The sequence below is a fragment of the Mastacembelus armatus genome, chromosome 16 (assembly GCF_900324485.2).
Source record: "Mastacembelus armatus chromosome 16, fMasArm1.2, whole genome shotgun sequence".
NCBI classification, from domain to species: Eukaryota; Metazoa; Chordata; class Actinopteri; order Synbranchiformes; family Mastacembelidae; genus Mastacembelus; species Mastacembelus armatus.
In genome coordinates, this window is record NC_046648.1 from 4951259 (window position 1) to 4976314 (window position 25056).

Sequence of the window (25056 nt, forward strand, 5' to 3'; positions counted from 1 at the left end):
ACTGTGTTATCAGATAATGTATGGGTTTTTCGGCAATTACAGACACAACTCTAAATATGGCCATCCTATGCAGATGACAAGTTTCTTCCAATCTGTCATTTGGCACACCTGCAGGTCTGTCTTCAAATGTTTGAAGAAAAAAAAAAAATCCCTTTATTTCAAGCCAGATTTATCTTCTTAGACTCGCATCCCAAAAATAAACAGGTTCTAATTCTTACCCATGTCAAAACAAGACGGTTTCTGTTGTGTCATGTAATTTCACTTCAGAGGAAAAAGAGATAGTGGAGCTGTGTCATGTAACTATAATTTAATGCTCACCTTTTACTGATACTTCTATGGCAGTTCTGTTTACAAGGAAATGATTGTTCCTACCATGCTAACTAACAGCAAATTCACCAGTAATAGGTTCCACCTGTCTGATATTTGAACTGCAAAACAAAAATCATGTAGCAATAACATTACATATAAGTACTGTTGTAGAATATATATTTCAGTATATTACTGTTCTATACAATATTATAATAAACCAATCATTTTTGTATAGCAAAACACAAAACAATGCCCAAACCTACATTAGAATAAGCTGGATTTACAATCAAAAGCAGAATACACACACACAAAGAGCCGGAGAAGATGCAGAGGTGGAAGTTTTTTATTTCAATCCAAATCAAATGATCTTCAAAGATAATTTTGTATCCAAGACTGGGTTGGCATAAAAACAATGAATACATTATCAGGAAACAAACACAGGCGCAGTGCTACTCCACTCATTGCTGAGGTGGTTTTGCATCTGTTACCTTGCCCCCCCTTCCCCCTTGACTTGCTGATTTCTTTCACTGTGTTGTCTCTCCTCTAGTTGTGGCCTTGGAGAGCCTCCGCCATGAACAGCTTCCCAAGGTTCTGTGAGGTGAACTCCTTCACGTTCTGGCAGTAGTTGTTAATTTGCCCTGTTGGAGAGTAGCCACATGAGTCCGTGTTCCCCCACACAAATATACAAACATACACCCACAGAACCAGACATACAGTACATCCCATATGTATGTACATGCATTTGTATGCAGCCATGCACACAAACAGATGGAGGCAGAGGGAGGGAAACAACAACACAACACAACATCAAATTAGTGGAGAATGGCGTAAACGGACAGATCAGAGCATTGTCAGAAGGCGGAGTAGAGCTGAACAGCGTGAAACAGCGGGAAACAGCGGGGAAAGGGAGGTTGAGTTGGAGATTGAGTCAATAAACTTTAAATTAATGTAATTTCAAGATAATCGTGGAGATAATTACAAAACAGAACCTGAGCGTCGGTGAGGGGAACAGAAGTGGCTGATGGAGTTTGGAAAGAGCGAGGGTGGGGGCGGAGCGATTGGTAGTGGGGAGATGACAAGAGCCATGGAGGTGTTGTTGGTGTGTGCATACCTGCAATAAGCAGTGTGTCCATGCGTGGTGGAGCCTGGGGGGGCTTGAACATTTTGCTGATATCTTCCTCAGGCAGCGGGGGCTCCCCTCTGCTCTGTCGCTGAGCGTTCTCCTGCTGCCGTCGCTGGAGGTACTGGAGAAAGGGACGCAAAAAGAAAGAGGGGTGGCATTAGTGGAAGGAGGCACAGGAGTAGAGGGGGAAATGAGTGGGGGGTTAAGTAGAATGCAGAAAGACAATAGAGGGTAAAACTGAAAATGGACTGGGAAGCAAAAGACAAAGGCATGGGTGGATGGAGGTGAGAACAGACAAGATGAGATTCTGAAAAGTAAAGAAGAGAAAGGGAGAAAGAATGACGACAAGAAGGTGAAGAGTGGGAGGATAGAAAGTGAAGAAAAAAGTATGAAGTAAGAAAGCTGGTAACAGGGAGAGGCAAGGTAACAGGAAGGAGAGAAATATATAGCTAGAGAGATGTAGAGAGCAGAGAGGCAGTGGATAGTAGATAAAGAAAGAAAAATGAAGAGGAAGGAGAGCAGCAGGCAGTGGAACCAGTAACAGGAAGGAAGTGAGATGTACAGAAATATGGTGATGAAAGAATAGACAGGGGAGACAGAGTGCTGACAGGGATGTAGTGATTTCTGGAGCTCTGACAGTTGGTAAATCAGTGAGGTGCCAGGTCTCTGGAGATCCTAAAAGCCTTGTTAATTTGGCAAGATGGAGGGGAGACTGACAAGGACCAGTGGAAAAGGAGACTGCAGCAGGGGAGCAGAAAAAAATGATGACTGGAGCAACCTGAGTGCTTTCAACCAAACATCCCACAACACACCTGTGGAAGTGACTGAAACTGACAGAAAATGCTAATAATGCTAATAACTGTTTGTTGAAATGAACCAGTACTTAGCTCTTCTGCCAATGCATCACAGCAGGATGAAACGCTATGATGAAACACTGTTTAAGAATCACAACCAGTTTTATACTATTACTGCATTTTGAAAAATATATATGTATACATACAATGCCTAAAAAGTAATCGTCATCCTTTAATAAACACATCCCAATGATGTACTAATATCCTTTGAGTGAGCGTTTACTAGATGTACTTTCCTACATGGGGGATGTGAGGGCACAGCAATTGTCAACTCCTGCCACAAAAGTCTGAATTGGACTAGGGTGTGGACTCCCATGTACTGTAACTTCTGCTTTACATCAGAGGAAAATAATCCTGTCCCCCTCTCTTACAGACTGCAGCAGGACCTCACTGTTATTTTGCTGCAGTTATTTCACTCTGTTTTCACAAACCTCTATACTTTCCCAGTTGTCAGGCCTTTTTTTCCAATGTATTTTTTTTTGTGTTAAATGTTAGCAAAAATAATTGTGTGGCACTAAAATAAAGAGTTAAAAATATGCTGAATCACTGTAGTTGAAATATACCAATAACCATAAATTAAGATTCTTTGCATTAAGTGCTGTTTGCTTCTGTGATTGAGAAAGAAATAAATACCTCAGGTGGGTGAGATATAAATTCCCTGGTACTGAGACTAACCTGGCCACTGTGCCTGGGAACCAGATATTTACCAAATTCAGACAGCAAAAAAAGAAAAATGGAGCCCTCTAAGCACGGCGCTTTTTTGCAACTTTCTATGATGATTAATAAGGCTCCATTTGTGCAGCTAGCAGCAGGGTCAATAGCACAAGATTACATCGAGCAAGTGCTGTGGATGTCTAAAAGGTGTAATACAGGATGACTTTCTTTTTCTGTGTGTACCTTTTGTCCATTGTTAAGAACATGAAACATTAAATGCATTAAAGGGGCTGTGTGGATATTGTGTATACGTGTATAACGTCTGTGTGTGTGTGTGTGTTTATGGCTTCAAGGCTGTGATGATCGGTAGGTCAGAAGGGAAGGATGATAGATCATAATGGCTGCAGTGTGTGTGAGTGGCCCGGGGATGTGCAGTTATCTAGCTATGTATTTCTTCATGGACCTGGTTGTGAATGGCGTTTATGCAAACGGGAGACTACTTGTGGCCACAGATGTTTGTTATAAGTCGTCTTGAATGTGCGTAAACTTGGCTGTGTTTTCATCTGCAGCCGGCTGAGATGATAATGACTCAGCCTGGATCAACATTAATACTTCAGACATTTTCTCATTTTCACTTGCAGACAGTAATGACAGAATAATGGAGCTGCATGAACGTAGGTGTGTGTGTGTGTGTGCATGGGCACATCAGTGAATCACTTTGTGCCTCTTCCATTTTTCTGAGTAATGTGTGTGTGTGAGATCGCTTGCGTTTGTATGTGTTGCTAGATGTTTATGGCACATCTGGCTGAATGTGTAGCTGCAAATGGTACGTGGCTGACTCTGCACATGTGCATAGTGTGTTTTGTTGTGGTCTTATTGGTGTTTCTGGCTGTATTTGTGCGTGCGTATGTGTATGTTTATGTCTTGAGTGCTTGTAAAAAACACATACCATGTGTGCTACTGTTGCTAAATCAAGTTTGAGTTGGTGGCACAAAAAAGAACACATTATTATTTACAAAAAAAAAACTTCAGTTATTCATACCAACTTTGTGTCAATATGTATTAGCTGCCCCAGGGTGATAATGGTCCATATACTGCAGTCACAGCATTTAACCTTCTGAACCGACTTTTCTTCACATAAGGACAAATCAGTTGCTGTGTTACAGAAATAGCCCTCGCAGTGATTAAAATGACCAATTCCTTGACTATAACAATAATTCAGCAGATGGAGGAGAAAAGAGTCTGAAACTGAAGTGGTGCTGATCCGCAGTGGATGCATGCCAGCAGCTGCAGTGGGGTGAGTGATGATCATACTATGAAGAGATATTTGAAGGTTAACATCAGTCATTCTTATCTTATTAGTGGCTGCTCAAAACAACAGAAATGACTTTTAAACCTGTGTCTGTGCCTTTGCTTGAAGTTACCAATGCTCAGGTTGGGGCTGGTGATTTGTTTGTTGTGCACTAATTTACATTGTGAAGTTAATGCAACTTCTTCTGTAAAATCCTTGGGCAAAGCAGTGTTTGTCTTTCTGCGTTTCCAAATGCAATAGTGCTTTTTTTGTATACTGATTAAGCAAGTGAAAAGCTAAATTGGTGTCCAGATTAGAGGCCTTCAGATCTGAAAACAGTCCTGCGGAAAACCTGCATCAAAAACATATCTGAGAGTAGCATTCTTTTTTTTTTTCCTTCACACTTTACAGTTCACATTCTCCATCTCTCCACACATTCTCCTAATCTCATAGGTGATAGTTATGATGCCACTCAATCCAGTCAAATTAGTAGGCTGAACAAACCTGTGTTAAAACAAAAGATGCTATGGGTCCTGAGTGGGTGCATGTACATTAGTGTGTGTGTTATCTGTGCTTCTCCTGCTTGCCTGCTGTGGCTATGGCTGCAATTGGTTATGTCCATGTCTGAGAAAAAAAAAAATGCTTGCTGAGTTTGTGTGTGTGTGCATGTACAATTGCTTTCTATTCATGCTGGTAAGCTGATGTTTCTGCTGCTGTTGCTTGCTCTTTGTGTCAGTAGGTGGTGTGTGCACTTGAAATCTTGAATTATGTGAGTGTGCATATCTGAGTTACCTGGTGTTTCTGCTGCTGTTGCTTACTGAGGTTGCGGCTGTAGTTATTATATTTCACAATATCTTGGCTCATGTCATCCACTCTGTCCATCAGAAGCTGAAGGCTCTTCTCCAAGTGGTTGCTGGAGGGAAAATGTCAGCATGTTATTCATATGTTTTTGTATTACCATCAGCAATTGTGTGTGTTACCATTGCGAGCAATTTTGGATTCAGTGAACCCACATATAAACGGGAGAAGCAGAGGACTGGACCACCAACCCAACAATTTGCTTTAACCTTTTTAAACATTTCAGTTACAGCTGCGTTGTATCATTTGTGCCAGGCTATCCTAGAAGAGAGCTCTTCTGGAGTCCTTAAGAGTCTGAGTTTTGTTGCATAGTGGCTCACAGGTCTCTGGTATCCCAGGTGTAAAAGTTCTAAATCAACCTCCTGTGTAGCTGCTGTAGATTTGTCCACAGCTCCCACTACACTGTCATGACTACACTGTTGCAAAGTAATAGTAGCAACTGCACAGATGAGACGCCACCCACACAAGAATATAGACAACAAAAGGTTACATAAAAGTCATTCTGCAATTACTGGTGATTATATACTTTTCATAAATGTTCAGAGTACTGTCCCACATATGATATGCTTATACATCAGCAGCTGAATGCTGTTTACACTAACATCTGAGCTTCTTTTTTGTGATTTGAACCTTAATTCGAGGCATAAAAGCATGCAGAATGTATTGTAGTCTGATCAACCATATCATATGTACTCTGGCTTTTATTCTACCATTTGTACAGTTTCATCACGTTATGAAAAACTTCCAACCAACAAAAGGCTATAATTAAACCCTTGCAGCAGAGAGGAAAGGATAATAGAGCCTACAGTAATACCACCTTCCCTCACCTGATCTAGCATATTTGCTAGCAAATCCGCTAGCTCTTCCTACCAATTGGCATATTAAAATTTCTTTCTGTTAGAACATGTTAAGCAAGTAATGTATAGAAAAATAGATCACATGTTAATACTAGGTATCAGTGGGGTTTTGGTGTTATTTCTCTGCTCAAGAAACCCACTCTGAACCCAGATACTGTCAAAAGCATTACTCTTCTTCCCATCAAGCTGAAACCACTAGGAATGATAAATCCAAGCATTAAGGTGTCCCTAAAGAGGCTGATGGTTGCAGTCTAAAAATTGCTACATTGCCACTTTTTTCAGCAGTCTGTTTGTCATCTATTCTGATATAATCTTTGTATTCACCTCCTACGTGATAGGTTGATCTTACATATCCTGAAACACATATGACACGAAATCTCTCTCCTGGGGCTCTCCTCGACGGTACTCAGACCTGAGGACCAGTCCCTGCGCTACATCTCTTTGCTCTGGTGTCACGTCCCTCATCTTCTTCCAACACTTCCATTGCAACAAGGCTGACAACCCTCAACGCACAACTCCAGCATTACTCTTCTTGTCTTCTCATGAGCCCCCCCCCCCCTTTTTTTTTAAACAGAATGTCTCACTACTGCCTTATGCTCAACCTTGACAAGGCTGTAGTGCTCTACTTCAGGTCATCTTCATGTACTTTCCTCAGTGGAGGTATACTGTTTCATTTATGATTGTTTGGGTCCTACATAATTCAGGATGCATTGTGGGAAAAGAATTTCTGAATGTTTATTTAAATGAAAATTGTACCTGCAAGGACTGCCAGGACTCTGTCTGTTCTGGCAATGAAGGCGCCTGTGCTGATATAACTGTTTTGTGTGTGGTTGCGTGAATATGTGGAGGAACATTGGAGCGTGTTAGTTACTTTGAGATTTTTCAATTAACAATTTAAAAAAAAAAAAAAATTTAAAAATTATTTTTTGGTCAGTTTTTGCCTTTTTTCGACAGGACAGTGGAGAGAGACAGGAAACTAGGGGAGAGAGCGAGCAAAGACATGCAGGATTATACGATGGCTGGCTCAGGAGTTGAACCGGCATCCCCTGCGTACATGGATGGGCGCCCGCTCAATTAACAGTTTTATGAATCAATATTCCTTTCTTTCTCCCCTGGCTCCTCATGCTCTCTGGCTTCTGTTACAAGATAAAAAAATAAACAAATAAATAAAATACCCACTGTCAATTTCTTAGGCTCTGTGCAATCTTAAACAAGAAAAAAAAATCCCAATAACTATTTCCACAGCTGCTCCATCTTTTCCTAGAAACTTTTTTTTTTCTTTCTTTTTTTTTTTTTTTACAGCAGATTGATATAGAGGATAATTAAGATTTGGTAACACTGAAAAACAAGCATAAACCATTTAAACATAACCAGTGTTGATATCAGCTGTACACATTTATATTGCCAGTTATGACCATTTTTTTCTGTATCCAATTTTTCACATTCCTGCTATTGTCAATGCCAACATAAGACACGCTGTGACAGCTTCTTCATGTTGTCGCTACATGCTTCATATGCAAGGACAGCCAAGCTTAATGTCCTTGGAAGTCATTTAAAACAATGTGTGTTGTATTTTACATGGGGCCTTGGGAGTTGTAGAGTATTTAAAAGTAAAGTCTTGACATTATTTCAAATTTAGTATATGTGGTGGTATTAAGGTGATCAGAAACAAAATTAAAAAGGAAATTGTTATGTTATCGTTATAATTTACAAACCACAACAGGATAATGAACATCAATCTTTGATCAAAGCTACTATAGTTCTGACTTATATTTTACTATTATTATATTGTGTGGAAAAGTAACTTTAAGATCGATTGACTGCTTCACAGAAGCTTTAGTGTTTATGCCAAAAACTGTATGTAACTGTAATATAGCACTTGTCTGTTTGCAAAACACATGCACGCCACTCATTGTTATCATCTTAGCTTAGCATGATAGACTGGTAACGTTTTAATTACAAATGCACATGTACAGATGAAGTCCCACATGCTTACATACATGGGAAAAAACTAATGGAACCATGGAGGCAGATATAGTAACTGTATGTACATTGATGATGAACTATGGCTGATTTATATCATTGTTGTGACATGCTTTACAATCTGAGCAATGCTCACAACTGTATCCCTCTGGCAACTGCATCATATAAGTGATCGAATAATTTCCCATAATGCCTGTGTACAAATTTTGCAAATGCATTTTTTAGTCCCTACTTATTTAACGGCTGAAAACAAAAGGACAATTATGAAATAAATAAAAAGGCCTTGTGAACAGTATATAATTTTCAAGAGCCCCAGCAGTCATTTCCATGGGTCAGACTGCCTCAGTCATTTCCGGGACCGGTCAGGCTTGCCTGCGAGGACTGTTGTGTGATCAGTGTGTCAACCCTCTGCTGCAGGGTAGTAAACATGAACATGGATGGCTGAGGACCAAATCTCACCATAACATTTGCCTACTGTGTTCCTCCAACTGTGACAAAATTGATTCTCGCTGACGAAAGCCAATTTAGAACTATTCCATCAAGCAATATGGTGGCTAATTTGCATGGTGTGCATTTATAATGTATGCAAAGGAAATAATTTAGCCTGAGCAGGATCCTTTAAAACATCTGCCGTTTATGGATGTGTCAAGCATCTGAGCTAGGCTGAACAGAAATGAGCATATGTGCATGTGTTCTAAGAACACACACTGAATTGAAATCACAAATTTGATTTAAAAGTAAAAAGTTAATATATTTTTGACCATAAAAAATACAGTTTTTTTCCTGAGCTGTCAACTACATTTCATTGTCTTCAAAGGGGGGCAGGGTTTCCTCGGTGTGTTAGAATTTTTCAAGCATGTTCAGTTGTTACTTACTGTATGTTTATAAAAGGCAGAACAATAAAACAAACTATGTATAGTTTCTAGCTGTAAAGGCCAAAGGGTTAAATTATTTAGATGGGTCAGTCAGTTTTTCAACCAACCCTGAATTAGAAATCAAAGACTGCTGAGGGATGTTCTACCATCACTGATTCTGTTTAAAGGTCAGCTTCAATGGCAGCCTCTGAAACGTGCTCAGGCCTACATGCTCATAGTCATAAAGGACAACAGAGGACAACCTCTAAAACTGTATTGATGTGCAAGCAAAAATGGGCTGACATTCAGCAAATTGAAAGTTCAGAGGGGAGGTGTTAAATAAGCTGCCAAGTAAGTCACTTCCATTCAAACAATGGATGCTTTATTCTGATGGAGCCTTTTTAACTAATGGACTGGGGCACTGGCTTGCATCCATAGCACAATAATATGTTTTAAAGCAGACACGAAATACCCAAAATCTAACTGTCCCTACATAAGTGTAGAGTATTATGCTTGTGAAAATATGCAAAGAAGTACATTTTCAGATAAAAACCTCAAAGAAAGATTAATTATTGGCTGTTGATCTAAAAATATTTTTTCTGAAAGTTGATCTCATTGGATCAAGTATGTCTGTCAGGGGTCATTTTTCCACAGAGTATTTCATTTACAGCAACATTTCTGTCACCACCTTGTTTGTGACCCTATTTCCAGTTATTTCACCTTCATTGTTTGTCTCATTCCTTCTATAGCTGCAGCTCTCAGTCTTACGTTTTTTGTTCTCTGTCCCTACACTCAGTCCCCTTTTCCTTTACTGAACACATCTCATCAGGGCAACCCTGTACAGCAGAAAACTATGTTTACATATCTTCCATTATCTAACATTAATAGAGAAAGCCTATTAAAATAATTAGACAGTAGGCAATAGACTGGCCAAGCAAACCATTCACACTGCAAAACACAAAGTAAATATGAGACAAAGCATAATTCATAATAAACTATTTGAGCTACTCCATAGTGGGAAACCTTCAGTGGCAACATAAAAGCATTTCAACGCTGGGGGTGTAGGGGGGGCTACATCAATGAATTTACATTCACGCAATCCATCACCACGATCAACATCATCATCTGTGGTAAGAACAACCATGTTTGCTGGAGTGAAACTGCATTCACTCAGCCTTAGACGTAGATGACAATGACAAATGGGACTGCAGATTGGAAAATGAGACAAAAGGAAAAACATTAAATAAAACCCATTATCGTTTACTTTTTTGAAGGGGTGGAAATGAGAAGAAAAGGGTGGGGCTGTCAGCAGAAGATGTAGAGAGACAGACGCCACAATCCAATACAAAGACAGAGCTGTGCAGCAATGTGACAACTTCAGGAAACAATTTCATCTCGGCAGACATCCCATTGGCAGCCATGCTGGGAAACCTATAGGGAGGAGTAGGTTGCTTCTGCCCCATTTCAGTTCATATCAAAAGCTATGTTTCAACCTCTGAGTAGTAATTTGGAAAATGGAACAATATGCAAGAAAAGTGAGGTAGTCACCTTTGGTCTATTTCACAATTTGTAACAAATGGCTGTGCTGGGCTCGAGCTTGGTTGGCCATGCACATGAATTCCACTGATGTCTGAACAGAGCAGTGTTTATTTAATTCATGGCTTACTTGTGCTACAGGACACAGATGAGGTGAATCGCAACAGCCCCTGATGTGTTACACTGCAGTGTATAAGTAAGCACGGTGTGTTTTGTGCACTAACAGTGTGTAAATCAGCACTTTGGGTCGTTATTGTACTAATTTCTCACACCTGCCCCTGGGAAGATTTTTGATTAGCAGCTTCACAGCTGTTGCTCCACTTGCAGCGGTTTATCTCCATAAATGATTGCTGATAAATTCTCCTGAGACTGATGCTGAGAGCCTCTGAGAGATAAATGCGAGACTTAAAGAGCCAGGCTGTGAGTTGATATGGTGGGGTGATATTTGTTCATATTGTGCTAATTAGTGATGGAAGACAAAGTTTGATGGCAGGTCCTGTTTTTTGGAGACATTTCTGAATAAAAATGCTTTGGCATTTAGATGTGGCATTTGCTGTATCTAGTTTTTGACTGTATATTCCAATGAAACATGCAGTACTGACCCAGAGGTATACCAATAGGTTCTTACAATCAGATAAGTGGTGAAAATGGAAAATAACTACAAAATGTATCAGGCTATAATATTTGATTTGGGTTTACGCAATTTAAAATGATTTTCAATTGTTATAGGAAAATACTTTATGACTGGCAAGTTAACACATTTTGAGAAATGCTGATACTGTTCCCCCTGCACATCTGGTACTGTAGTCCAAGGATTAGAGTGGTGCTATTTTGATAATTTTTTTTTTTTTTTAATTATCATCAATAAATCCCATGACTTAGAATTTATCCTTCTTCTGTTTGCTGTGGAATCACAGCCTCATAAATCTTATGTCCATGTTCCATAGAAGTACACTATTCTCTGAAACACCATTAAGAGCCAAGTGTTGCACTGTGTAACTTATTCATTCATTATAACAAACATGAAGACTGCGGTTTATGCTTCTCAGCTCAATGTATTTAGTCCTCTGCATATACCAGCCTACGTGACATTGCAGGTCATCAAATCACCCACCAAACCTGACCCTTTCTTCTTGAGCGCTGACAGCTGCACATTCAATCTTCCGGAAATGATTTAAGAGAGACCCTGGCAGGGTACATTTCTAATGATAATTTCTACAGCTAATGACAAACAACACAAACCAAGAAAGTGGGTTACACACAGAGAACACTCTGAACATTTACTTTCCAGAGTTTAAAAATGAGCTTTGGTTGTTGTTTCAACATAAACTACAGTAGCCATGTTCATTGTAATGAAGCAATGTGCCATTCAAAAGATAAAGACACTTTGACTACAAAACAATTCTTATTAATAAAAATCAATTCATGTTTGGATTTGGTCTTTTCATGGGATTAGCATGATAAGAATTTAAATTAAACCAGCCTTCAGAAGAAGTGTCTAAAAACTGAAAACAAAATAAATAAACATGTATGGTAGGTAAACATAAGACGGAATACATCAATAGACCACTTTATTCTTTTCTCCAATCTAGTACACTTTAGAACTGTGCAGAAGACACAGATTAATGCCCAGAGGTTCCCTAATGTCAAATCAATTTTAATTTAGAAGTAGCTTTAACTCATGTCTGTGAAAGCAGCCTGCAGGTTTAAATAGATACCATGGCATGCTTTTAAAGCTTGGAAGACGTTTTTAAAACTGACTGCATTCTTCAGCTGATATGCATGCACACTACTATGGAAACCATGTACAAATTAACCTAATGAGTTTGACACTCTTCATAGTGCTGGCTGGTTCATGGTGATGTAAGTTCCATCAATAACTTCTCTTTCTTAGGCCTGACTGTAGAATGATTTTACAGAAAGACAGAGAGGTCTGAGAAGTTCTGTTATTTTGTTTCAGGTTGGATCTTGTTCATGTGTAATGTAATGACATAACAAGAGACAAGAGTACAATTTCTCTTTTATAATTATAAAGACTGAAACACTTCCTGCAATAATGGACTTATATGGGCCTCTTAACTGCAATATAAGATTATAGATTTGCATGTTTTTCATAGGCGCCTTAAAACTTAAAAAAAAAACAAAGATTTTCATCTGGGAATAAAAGTCTGCAGGTCTACATACAAAATCAAGAGCAAACCAAATTTCTGCTGAGCATCTGCAGCAAGAAAATCTCTTATACTCTGTACATTTTCCCTGCAATGCTAGAAAATTTACAGCGGGACTGAAGGTCGGGGCTTTTTATAAAGGACAGGTGTTGATAAACCCAACAATTCCCCACAGGACCATGCAGAATCATCTTGTAAATGTTGGTCCCCTGAGGAAAACCTGTTCAAAGCAGTTGATCCAGATAGCAGATGTACCTGCATTCACTTTTTCTTCCACACTTTCGTTTTTACAACCAAGGTATGTGGCCTCAGGCCCTCTTTGTAAATGGCTGCATCTGACCTGCTTGAAAGGTTGAGCAGTTCGTGCTTGTCGGCGACCGTGGACTTGTCCTCTAGCTCCCACATCAGGACACTGATGAGGTGGGAGTTCTTGATGATGATAGGCACCTCCTCAAACATATGCTCAAAGCCGATGTTGGCCTTTTTCAAGCTGTTGAGGGAGTGAGGGACAGGACAAGAGAGAGAAAGGCAGGAAGAGAAAGGTTAATACACAATTTTCCTTCACAGCGGAAACAGAAATGTTATTGTAGAATGAAATGTTTGTGCCATTTGCAAACACAAATGTTTTAATTCGTTACCTAAATAGCCATACTTATTTATTTACGTATTTAAATGAGATGGAACATAAAGTATATATTTTTTGTCCAGGACATCAGTGGTTTTAAGGTGACAGCTTCCCTGTTTAACCACAAAAACTGCATGCATGCCAATACATATAAATGTGTGTGAATAAGTAGTGGAAACCAGCTTGGACATTTACAAAGCCTACAAATGGAGTATTGTACTGTTACAACTTGGCTAACATTTCTTAGTGGTATAGGAGCTAAATAAATAAAAACATAGATGAAGATGGTGTTATATGACAGGGTGCCTATACTGCCTACCCCACGCAATATGAGCACTGCTAGTAAGAAGAGGAGACCGATTCTTAACCACCTTTTCCTGTTCCTCGGGAGCTAAAAGATGCAGCTCTTTCTGATTCTCTGACATGGGCCTGTTAACACAAAATGGAACCTCAAACTTTGCTTAATGTCTCACATAAATCCAATAACATTGACCGACTGCCTTAGTTCAGCCTGTCATTTGTGCACAGTGCATAAACTACCAACTAATGTCTGTATATGTCTAATGCTGGCTTGTTCGATGTGTCCTGCTTGTTATGGGATCAATATGCATTTTGCATTAATCCACCCATGTGCACTAAACCAGAAAGGGAGACGTTTATATTATGCTTGACTGTATGATATAGATGGTGATAGAGCATCATTTGATTCTGATAAGCTAATTTGGATGAATGTTTTTGTATTCCAGGTACCACATCACCTCAGGCAAACTTTATGAGGAGACTGAGGCAATGAAGTGGACAATCCTGCTTCAGGGTCTGAGTGAGGAGGACAAAAATCTGTGTGGATAACCAGTCTGTAAGGAAAATCTATAAAGATATACACTATGTGTTGTACATACTGGCACAATTATCCATCTGCGGTGCTTTTAAATATCTCCTGCATATTATGACCTTTTCAAATGCCTGCACAGTGATGTAAAAAGGCATTTATGAGAAATAAAAGAACAGCACATTCTAGGCAAGAGAAATTGCTCAATTCGCCCAGACTCTGGCACACATAATGCCATACTCTTTCCTAGTTGGGCCCCGCTGGACGAAGCCAAAGGTCGACTCCACAGGCTGACTAATTTGATGATTTAGATTGTGTGCTGAAGTGGACACTATTGACAACTGTCTCCATAACCCAGCAAACCTTGAGGGCAGTTCAAAGGGGTCTATTTAGTTCCTCTCAAAAAGATGCACAATATAAGTCTCTCAAACATCAAATACACCATCTTGAAAGAGAGTGCTTTTTTCACACATTGTTTGGGGGGAAAATGAAAACACTTGAGGTTTGGCATGTTTTTGAAAAAGCACAAGGACTGATATTCAGATTTTTAGGGTATCTTGAAAATATTAGGACAGAGACACGATTGTTATAATGTGGAGATACTGTCCTTTCATGCTCTGAGCTGCCCTCTTTCAATCATAGGCTTATTGAAAACACTGATAGCTACAGATTGGAGCTGTAATATATCATAGGAACTAATGAAAAGCTGCAGAAATGAGAAGGATCCTGACTGTGGGCCAAACACACTGCGTCAATAAGGTGGTAGGCAACAGAAACACAGGTGGAGTAAATGGGAATGAGAAATGAAATGATGCAGTTAAATTGTCTTTCAGCCTGCAAATGCACTTACTTTTAAAGTTTTTTTTTTTTTTTAAAAATGCATCTCTGAAGATTCTCAATGGGCAGCAATTTGATGTGCGAAGTGTGATGTGAGATTTTTTCCTTGAGTTGTTATGTTTGCATTTGTCCACACATTGGTCTTTGCGTTTTGTGTTTATGCATGTGTGGGATTGTGCACTTGAACTACTCTGGAATGCTTAGAAAATGGTCCCCTCATTACATTCAGTTTAGATGCAATTTAAAAGCAATTACAATAAGCCTTGGGGTCAAAAAAGCATAAATATGGTACATTTGTTTGACAGGCAGGGGTGAGCTGATAAATCATTAGCATGAGCATCCATCTCCAACCGCTACTAAATGCCTCCCCTGTGGATGTACAAGTCCATATATGCATTCACTGAATGAGCAAAATCTAAAGAGCAAAAAGGCAAACATTTTATTTCCTATGAGCAATGTGATAGACAGAGAAATAGACAGACAGATAGACAGATGCATATATAGTGCATTTATAATGTCTTGTGAAAATACTCACCCCTCAGGTGTGAAATCTTTCTCTTTGCATATTTCCATAAGTTTTGGGGTAAGCCTGTAAGCCTTGAGGGACAGGGAGCCTTGGGCTGTCTTTATAGGGTCTAGAATGACAAGAGAGACTTTATGTAAAACTTCTGTAATATTCTTGGAATTCACCAAACTACTGTCCTGGGATTCACTTTGTTGTTGTCAACACATACAGTTAATTTGTATATTAATGTAAATGTGCAGCTATATTTATATGACTGTAAAACAGCTTAATTTAATCAAAATCAATGGATGAATTAATAGCAGTAACTCAAGGTCAGAAACCCAACTGGGTAGATACCAGGATGTGGATGTCCCTTTGAGCTTTTACTGGAGGAGTGGGTGGGCTTACATGCCTTGCTCAAGGGCAACGTAAGATTGACAAGCTGAGAACATGTATTCATACAGTTTTAGCAACACACATTTTCCCTGCAAACTTCCTCAGAGAAGCCTTCTTTTCTCTTTTCTACACTGTAGGCAACGGCTTCCAACTGACTACTTCAAGTTCAAAGCTTCTCACGTTGATTTACAACCGGTAACCAAAGTGTTCCCGCATAGCAACAAAGTGCATGTCAAAAGAAGTGTGCCAACTTCGACCACTTGACACAAATTTTCTTACATTCTACAACATCCATTATAGTGAAATTGTATAATGTAGTAACGCAGTGTAGTAGACCTTATTTAAGATTCAACAATTTTCAATTAACATGTCAGTAACATCATAGGTTCTATGGAGAACATTAAAGCTGGAGGTTAAATGAACATTTAAAGTGAAGAAACAGTAAAAGTATCTCGACCACCTCTGGGAAATGGCTCTGTCATTCAATTTTACTGCACTTCGTGTTGCTAGAGAGAAAAGAGAGAGAGGGGAGGAATATTGGCTGAGGCCTGGACTGCTGACAGACACCAAACTATGGCCTACCAGAAAGTTTAGTGTGACTTATTCCCTTTCCAACAGCCAACCGTGACAAGCCATTTCCCTGCAGCACAGTTATTCACAAACAAGACTGACAATTGACAGCCAATCTCAATTCATGCTGGCAAATCTCTACTGAGACTGGTTGGTGACAGCCACATCTGACTGAGACAACTCTCCAACATCCATAGTAAGATTGTGAATTGAATTCAAATTTTGATCTAGGTTGAGTTGCTAAAGGATTCTTGAATTTGAGAAGAGAAACCTAATCTTTTCATTAAAGGCTAGCTGTGCTGCCTGACACACATCACCTATACATCTGTTCTGTTGGTCAATATGCAGTAAGCTTTGTTTTCTCAACCTGTAAAACCAGCAAACCTAAACACAAACTAAAATTCGAATGTATACATCCAAATAACTGAAAAAGAGAGTGAGAGCCAAAGAGAGAATTTCAGTTCTGAATGACACAAGCAGGAGTACACTAAGAAAATAGAAAACAGGTTGATTTGAAAGAGGTTCTATCTCTGACCTGAACTCTATGCCTCTTTTAACACAGAAGATAACTGACATGGCAAACCTATTTAACAAATTAGTTTAACAAAGGGTTAACCAGACTTCCCGGGATAGCAGCCACCTGATTGATTCATGCATTGACATAAAATGATTGGTGAGCTAATGACGAAGAGAACAAAAAAATCAATTTTCTTTCCCTTTGACTTTAAACTGAGATAATGTCAATTCCTTTGAAGTGCTTTGATCCATTAAGCTCCTCATTATTGACTGACATTAACAGGAGACCTTGTTGAAAGGAAGAAAGGACTCACTGCCTGAGTGACCAGCTGGTTAGCAGGGCCAGATGAGAAGGGTTCATGTGTCAGACGGTTAGAATTAATCTTTGTCTATCATGGATCAATATGAGAACATGATGACCCCTGTAGTGAGTTTTAGAGAACATGGCAAAAGGAGTTTCTTTACACTTACCAGCACTAAAACATGTCATTCATAAACAGTGACAATTCACATTGTTGCCTCTCTCAACCTACAGGAAACGGCTTTAGTCTAAGATTTTAGGTTGGTGAGTTTGTGTCACCTGGTTTTCTTTTACTGTTATTTTTCAGGTTCGTAAACTTGAAGGAGTTAAACTCAGCAAATAATGAAGTGTGCAACACAGAAAAACGTTCTTTATACAATCTGGCATTTTGACAATGTCGATATTTGATCATATGTTATATATAGATATGACTTCAGCTTGTAAATGATGCAAGTCACATTTCAACACTATTATATGTAAACAACTAGTACTCACAGAAACATTACTTTTAAAGTACATATCCATGCACTTTAATAATATTTTGCCTCGGATCTCAGAGACCAGATTGTGTGGTAATGAATTCTCATTTATTTAGACACTAAGGGGTTAAATGCAGATTATGGCAGGTTTTAATTTTCAATCATGTAAGTTTTAATATTGTTGTCATTTGAAAGAAAGCTTACACCATCTGGGATGGCATTTGTGGTGTGGCAATTATGGGCAGCTCTTAAAGGTTTTTACTGTGAAGCAGGTGGAGGGATATGACGTCCTTAAGTGTCACATTAGTGGCTACCAGCTACCTTTCTAGTCCTGTCTATTTTTCCCTTATTTTTTGCTTGTCACTGCTTCTTCTAATGTGGGTTTGGAAGAGACGCAGACAGACGCTACACACTGTACCATCCCACTTTCACTGACGATGTACTGGGAGGACATAACATAGTCTTACAGCATTAGAAATGAACTTGAATGACCTATCTCACACTGCCTAAATCTAAATTTGTGCGATGTAAGATGGCATTATTAAAAATCCGAACAAAAAGAAGGCATCCTTAAAATATTCTTTAGGATCTCCCATCCATTTGAAATATGCTCTGTGTCAGTATAAACACTTGCACAATTTATCACAAAACAATCTAAATCTAGCCATCCTGATGCAATTGTTTTTTAAAACATTTGTGCTAACCTCAGCTAATCTTTTCCTACATCTGTCAGACTGACTTATTGCTGAGACTCTCTGAATGTTAACCACAGCAGAATATTATAAGACTTATCAGTGGCAGTGCTATTCTTGGACACCTGTGATTGTTTAACCATGGCTGAAACTTAAATAGATTTGAACTGTAAGTGACTGTAATCCACTCCCATGTCAAAGTGCCTGCTTCTACTCCGTTCCCTGAAAGGGAAAATGTCTGACCCTGCGCATTGAATCTGAGTTTTGGTTTTTTTGTGATTTTCAGGTTGAGGTTAGTCTTAGAACACTCTGCATTATTTTGTGTAGTTGTGTTGTGTAGACCTTAACTAGTGTTGGCCTCCTGTCCATGGAAGCACCTTCAACCATCATGAAACTGTCATTTGTGGTCCCTGAATGGCTGAGTGCATGTGCGACATGTGGTTAAAACAGCAGTGGACCTGCTCCCTGCATTCTTGTTCTTTTCCAGTTTAGTCAATAAAACACTTCCTGGTAGTAACAGTAATAGATTGGATAAGAATAAGACCAGCCCATGTAACCATTAGCTTTATAGGGCAATAGTTAAAAGTGTCTTGGGCATTCAAAGCATAGTTAATGAGCATAGGTTTATATTCTATGTAACCACTGATCTAAAGGTGATCAGTACACTGTTCTCATTATAAAACCATTGTCTGGAAACAGGGTGATCCTTTTCTATAATCTGATGTCACAGATCCCACCTACTGACATTTGGAGTAAATGTCCCATTTAATTAATTTGGGTATAATCTGGTGGATAGTGGTATACATGAAAATAATTACTTAATCAAAACATAGCCCTGTTGCATTCATTTGTGTAGGTCTACTCACCATAGATCAGTACAACTGACTCTTCAATGGCATGCTGGTAGCTGAACTGGGAGTCGAGCAGTGCTCTGCTGACAAAGGAGCCATAGTAGGTTGATTGGTACCAGCCCACATGCAGATGGTCAATGTTGACGTGACGCAGAGAACGCATCATCTCCATCTGGTACTGGACTACAAGGCAGAGAGAGGGAGGTATGGATGGGGAGTGAGAAACAGGGGGGGACAGAAGGGAGAGGGGAGAAAAAAAAATCAATTCAGGATGAACTTTATCTGAAATCAACTTTGTTTTGTTCTTTGGATCTGTGAATATCTGGTCTCCATCTGGACCTGGATATGCTTTATGAACAGAGGGAGGGAGAAGATGTGAGAAACATGAGAAAGAGTGGGGGAAATGGTGTGAAGGAGAAATGCACTGAAAAAGAAAAACAACAGATTCACCTTCCATTATCAAGTGCTTGTGGTGGGGAGCTCTAAAACAAACATCAGCTAGAGCTACCTTTTCATTCCTTGTCAGTAACTATATCATGGTAGGGAGACAACAGCTGGGTAGATTCACAGACAGGCTTCAGCCAGTGGAGAGAAGGCTAGATACATTACAAGCAGAGCCATTTCATTACGGCAGACACATCCTAAGGATGTGCAGCCAGAAATATAAACAACCTGTCTTGCCGGCTGTAAGTAACAACCAAAGCAAGTGAGCAAAATAGCATCTTCATGCAGCCTTGCTGGAGGAGGCTGATAAATCAGGGTGTTATTGGGCAGCTGTGGCCCCCTAGACCCCAGTCTGTAGAGCGCATCCTTCTCCTGCAGGGGCTGTTAACAAGAACAAACTGAAGAGGTGGCAAACAGGGAAGGAGGAAAGCAGAGGCATGAAAGAGCAAAGACGAAAAGGTGGAGGACAGCAGGGAACCGTGGAGTCTGCAGCAACACATTTTCTGCTTTGAGTTAACTTATCCAGTCTTTAACCAAGCTCCCACAAACATTTTTCCCCTCATCCAACTGTCTACCCTACGCAACACACAACAAAACAAGCTGCAGTGTGGTCTGCCAACAATTAAACACTTAAGTCCTGCAGGAGTGCTGAATGAGGACAGCAGCACTGAGGGGCCACTTCCTCCTGACAATGAAAGTTCCATGATTTTAAACAACATTTGGATTGGAGCGCTAGACAAGGACAGAGAAGCAGACAGGACCCATTCCCACCACATCCTTTGGAGGGTTGGCCTGGATGTACAAATCTACCCTTTTAATTAAGCCTTTTATTTAGTGATCGACATGGTCAGTGAGACAAAAGAAAGTGAAAAAGATAGACAGGAGAATACAAGTAGGTCAAAGATAGGTAAGAGATCCAGGATGGAGGACGGTATGGTATATGAGGGGAAAGCAAACCTGCAGACAATTCTGTGACAAACTATAAGGAGGAGAAGGTGTCAGGTGGTGTCTGGCACTGTGTATCTCTGTGTGTGTGTGTTTCTTGGCTGGGAATCTAAGGTGTAGTAGCAAGCCCACAAGAGAAATGTGTGTATAATATATTTTAAAGAGAAAAATTAGCTGTTGAGTGTAGCAGTTGGGAGAGGATTCAAGGGCTTTCTTTGTAGTGATAAATGAGAAGTAGGTGAGAATTAAAACATTAGAGTTGGAGAGACAAGTAACACTAGAAGCAAAAGAAGAGGAAGGAAGAGAGTGTTTGTGACAGACTGAGTTAGTCTGTTGGAGAGAGGCTCTGCCCAGGGGCTGGCTAGCAGCAGACTCCAGGACACACAGAGCTCAACGGAGAGGGAAGGCAGCCTGCCACCATACTACTGTATGTGTCTCTGCACTTCTCTGTCAATCAGTATGTGTACTTACTTTTCAGGCACCAATGATGCATATACCTGCACCAACACCCTATCATTAGCAGGGAAATTGTGCACAAAGTGATCTGGCTCTGAAGTGAAAGCTGAAGGATTGAGACACAGGTAGGAAAACCAATCGGGTATCTCCTGCCTTCACCAATCACCAAGTCCATTCCCAGTTATTTATAACCTTAATGTGTCCAATAGATTTATATGCCATGTCACATCCATGGTTTTATAAAATTATTTCAATTTCAAACACTTCTCCCTGAGGGGCAATTTAAAAGACAGAGAGAGCAACGAATTGTGGCTTTGATGTTAGACTAATAACTTATTAATAACAAAACACATTTGATTTGTTGGGTTTTTGCTCGCACAGAAATTTATCTTTGCATCTCTCTTTCAGTAAGAGTACACAATGATGTTATATTAATGCTATCTCCTGTTTGGCAGTGTAACCATGGTATTATACTTATATATATTGTAATTATTGTGTTATTTCTATATGGGCATTTTTATTTTTGCTATGGCTTGATGTATGTTAAGGGTAAACTAGAAGTGCAATTGCTAACCTAAATACAATGGTAACCAAGCTAATAATTGCCTAAATGGCTAGGAGAGTGAGGAACCTTAGAGTACAGATGAAATCAGATGAAATACTGAGGATATATAACAACACAACAAAATGCATGAAATAACTGCTTGCTAGTTATTAAATCACTAACTAAACAAATGATAGTTTCTCCTGATAACCAACGTACCCCTTTACAAACAGTTTTAGCCTGAGCATCAGTTAACATTTCTTAGTGACAATACACACAACTCACAATCACTTCCCTTGCTCTTCTATGAACCTGCTCTAAAACGCACTCAGAAAGCCTAGAAAATCATTAGCTTTCCCTCACAGTGTCAGGTTTTAAATTCAGAATTGATGTCAATGATTTTAAAACTGTGTCCAAATTGTTCTATACATCCTTGAGGCTTTGTAACTGTTTGTAAAAGGAGCAAAAAGGCATATACCAGAAGGTCATGAAATCATCGCTCAACTGCTGAGAATTTTAAAAGTGCATGCAGTAGCTTGCTCCAAAGAGATTCAAAACATTATGGAGATCCACAGTGTTTTCCCACAGTTGGTAGGTTAACTGAGCAGCTGAGAGCAACCAAATGACAAAGACCCCATGGAGCATGCACACAGATCTTTGCAGAAATTACAGCTCAAATCTTCAATGACATAAAAACATAGCTCTTTATAAATCAATTTCTGATGTCTTATATGGAAACAGATAATGAAGGCAACAGATTCAGGCTAATACTTGAGGTTTGAATTAAACTTAATTTTATTTGGATAACTTTATTTCCAACTGTGAATTGAAGTAAGATTTGTGCTCTGCTTTAAAAGCTGCCCCAAGAATGCAACTAAAGCTGAAATTTGTGTATTCCATTGCCATTATTGCACTAGTCAGTTGTTTCAATTTCCTTTATATTGGTCACATTTTCCTTTAATATATTTAAGAAGTTGCACTGCTGTAAAGATATACTGACTGCCAAACAGAATTCATTATTGTGCTGACATTACCTGAAAAAATATCTAGGGAGGGACTTTTCAAGTATGATAATAATAGATTCAAATACATAAAAACATTGTATGACCCTTTAACTCATTGGTATTACAATATGCAGCAACATGAACACTGTTGCTGACTGCTATCCCACCTATCTAGACAATGCTTCCACTGCTGCGTCACACAGACAAGCAGACTCCAAGTTGTACTCACGACAAAAAAAAAAAAACAGAAGACACATGCAGACAAGTAACCAACAAGCAGCCCGATAGCAAACTGAGATTCAGACAGCTGAGTGAAAAACAGCAGGCCAGTGAGCTCATTCAGCACAGACCTAATGCAGAGCACAGAGCCTGGTAAATACCGCCTGGTCACTACCTTGTTTGTTTATAAACCAGGAACTAAAGCTGCAATAAATACATTTTTAAAAAATAAAACAGCAAAACAAACTACTTGACCATACGCTGTGTGTGGTGTAATAAAAAAAGGGGGTGTTTAAAAAAAAAAAAAAAACAATTTAATATAAAAAGCCACTATGTAGACCTTAAAATGTCTCTAAAATTATTTCAGCTGTAGAACAACTCTTAACAGGATGAATTCTACCACCACTGCAGGCTGAGTGGCCTCACATCAGCAGCAACAGCACTATGTAACTTTCATGTTCGGGTAGGATCACTCAGCCCCGCCCATCTGCTGTCCGGGGAAGAGTGAGACCTGTTTTACGGCAGACGTCACGTTTTACTTGTGGCCTGAGTGGAGTTAGCCAACAGCTAACTATAAGATGAAACAATCTAACACAGAATCTCAAAACCAACACCATGGCAGAGCCAGCAAAGAAACCCAAGAGGGTTTTGTCAGAGGAAGTAAAAAAAAAAAAAAGAAAGAGACAGTGATCAGACACAAGTCTGAACACGAATCAATATCAGACAGGCTTATACTCTGGATTCGTCGGCTCTGTCAGCCCAGTCAACAAATCCATGAACCTGCTCTAAAATGCACTCAGAAAGCCTAGAAAATCATTAACGTTCCCTCACACAGTGTCAGGTTTTAGATTCAGAATGGATGTCAACGTTTTAAAACTGTGTCCAAATTGTATTGCGCTGCCTTATACAGCAACAGTATTTACGACACTGGTACCAGACACAGGAAACTGTGAGCAAAAGTTACAGAGTTGCTTTAAGTTTTAAGAACCTGTATATTTCTTTTTTTTTTTTTTAAGAAATTAATTTTCACCCTTTTTTGTTGCTTTTGTTGATCGATGATCTATTATAATTTAGTTCTAAAATGAGCTTTAAAGAAAGAATACCATGACAATGATGACGTCAACAATGAAAGATTCAAACATGATAGGGAATACTCTGATACTTGCATAACAAGGAAATACAAGGCATGTGATGGAAAGGTCTGATCTGTTTGGGGTAGTCTAAATACTGGTTAATTGCTATTTAAATAGTTGTTTCCTGTTAATTCAATCATTATTGAGATGAGGGTTAATTTAAGTAAAGCACTTAACCCTCTGCTTCAATGGAGCCATTCAGACAGACTATCAAACAATCTGGTTGTTGCCAGGGCAGCTCAGAGATGTCCGACTGATGACAGAGAGTGTATATGCTGGCAAACATTCCTTAGATTGATCATGTTGAAAAATATGAAATATACTTCCAAATATTTTTTGATACTAAGATGGATGTTGCAATCCCAGTAAATTAGCATTGGAGGTGAGGGAGCAGAAAATGACAGACATCTGTAGTTTTCCTTCTCTTTCCCTCAGCTGCTCCACATTAAGTCCTCACATTTTCACAAATGCCACCTTTGATACATGGTGCTTGGCCACAAGATAAACATCACCACCAAGGAAGAGAATCCTGCATCAACAAGGAGGTTGGAGACAAAAATAAGGGCAACAGAGATAAGTTATCCTAACTATCAGACTGCAGAGAGGTGGGATGAAGAAAGAGTTGGGTAAGAAATACAACAAGCTGTCCATACCAGAGGCCCTGGAGACTGCCAAGCAGCAACTCACAGTCCTAGGGTCCATAGGGTGTTCTCTACCGAACCATCCAAAGTGTACTCACAGTGGCAGGGCAGTAACATGAGAGCAGACCCCACCAAGGCTGGAGACTGAACAATACTGGAAAAACATATGGGAGAATGAGGCATCACATAACACCAATGCCCAGTGGCTGGTGAGTGAGCGAGACATCAACTCATTGATCCACACCACCAGAATATACAGCAATGACATCGGAATGTCATTCAGCCTGGATAAGCTTGGTCAGATGATAAAGAGAGGGAAGGTTGTCAGGACTGAAGGAACTGAACTGCCAGAAGGCAGCACAGCAGATGTTGAGGAAAGCTACAAGTACCTTGGAATCCCACAGGTAAATGGGAACCAAGAAGAAGCCGCAAGGAAAGCAACCACATCCAAATACCTACAGAGAGTAAGGCAAGTCCTAAGAAGTCAGCTAAATGGGAAGAACAAGGTCCAAGCCATCAACACCTACGCCCTGCCGGTCATCAGATACCCCGCTGGCATAATAAGCTGGCCAAAAGAGGAGA

The 25056-nt window shown here is 39.5% G+C and overlaps 1 protein-coding gene across 1 annotated transcript in view; it reads right to left on the bottom strand.

Annotated features, from left to right (window-relative positions):
- Window positions 1-636: 636 nt before the first annotated feature.
- LOC113122521 (eukaryotic translation initiation factor 3 subunit H) overlaps window positions 637-25056 on the bottom strand; it is a 46745-nt gene continuing 22325 nt past the window's right edge. The window contains exons 3-8 of the mRNA XM_026293937.1: window positions 19104-19271; window positions 15314-15413; window positions 12828-12977; window positions 5024-5144; window positions 1421-1553; window positions 637-947 (exon numbers count right to left, since the gene is read on the bottom strand). Of these exons, the coding sequence (XP_026149722.1) occupies window positions 853-947; window positions 1421-1553; window positions 5024-5144; window positions 12828-12977; window positions 15314-15413; window positions 19104-19271 (767 nt within the window). The 3' untranslated portion in view covers window positions 637-852. The remainder of the gene's footprint in view (window positions 948-1420; window positions 1554-5023; window positions 5145-12827; window positions 12978-15313; window positions 15414-19103; window positions 19272-25056) is intronic.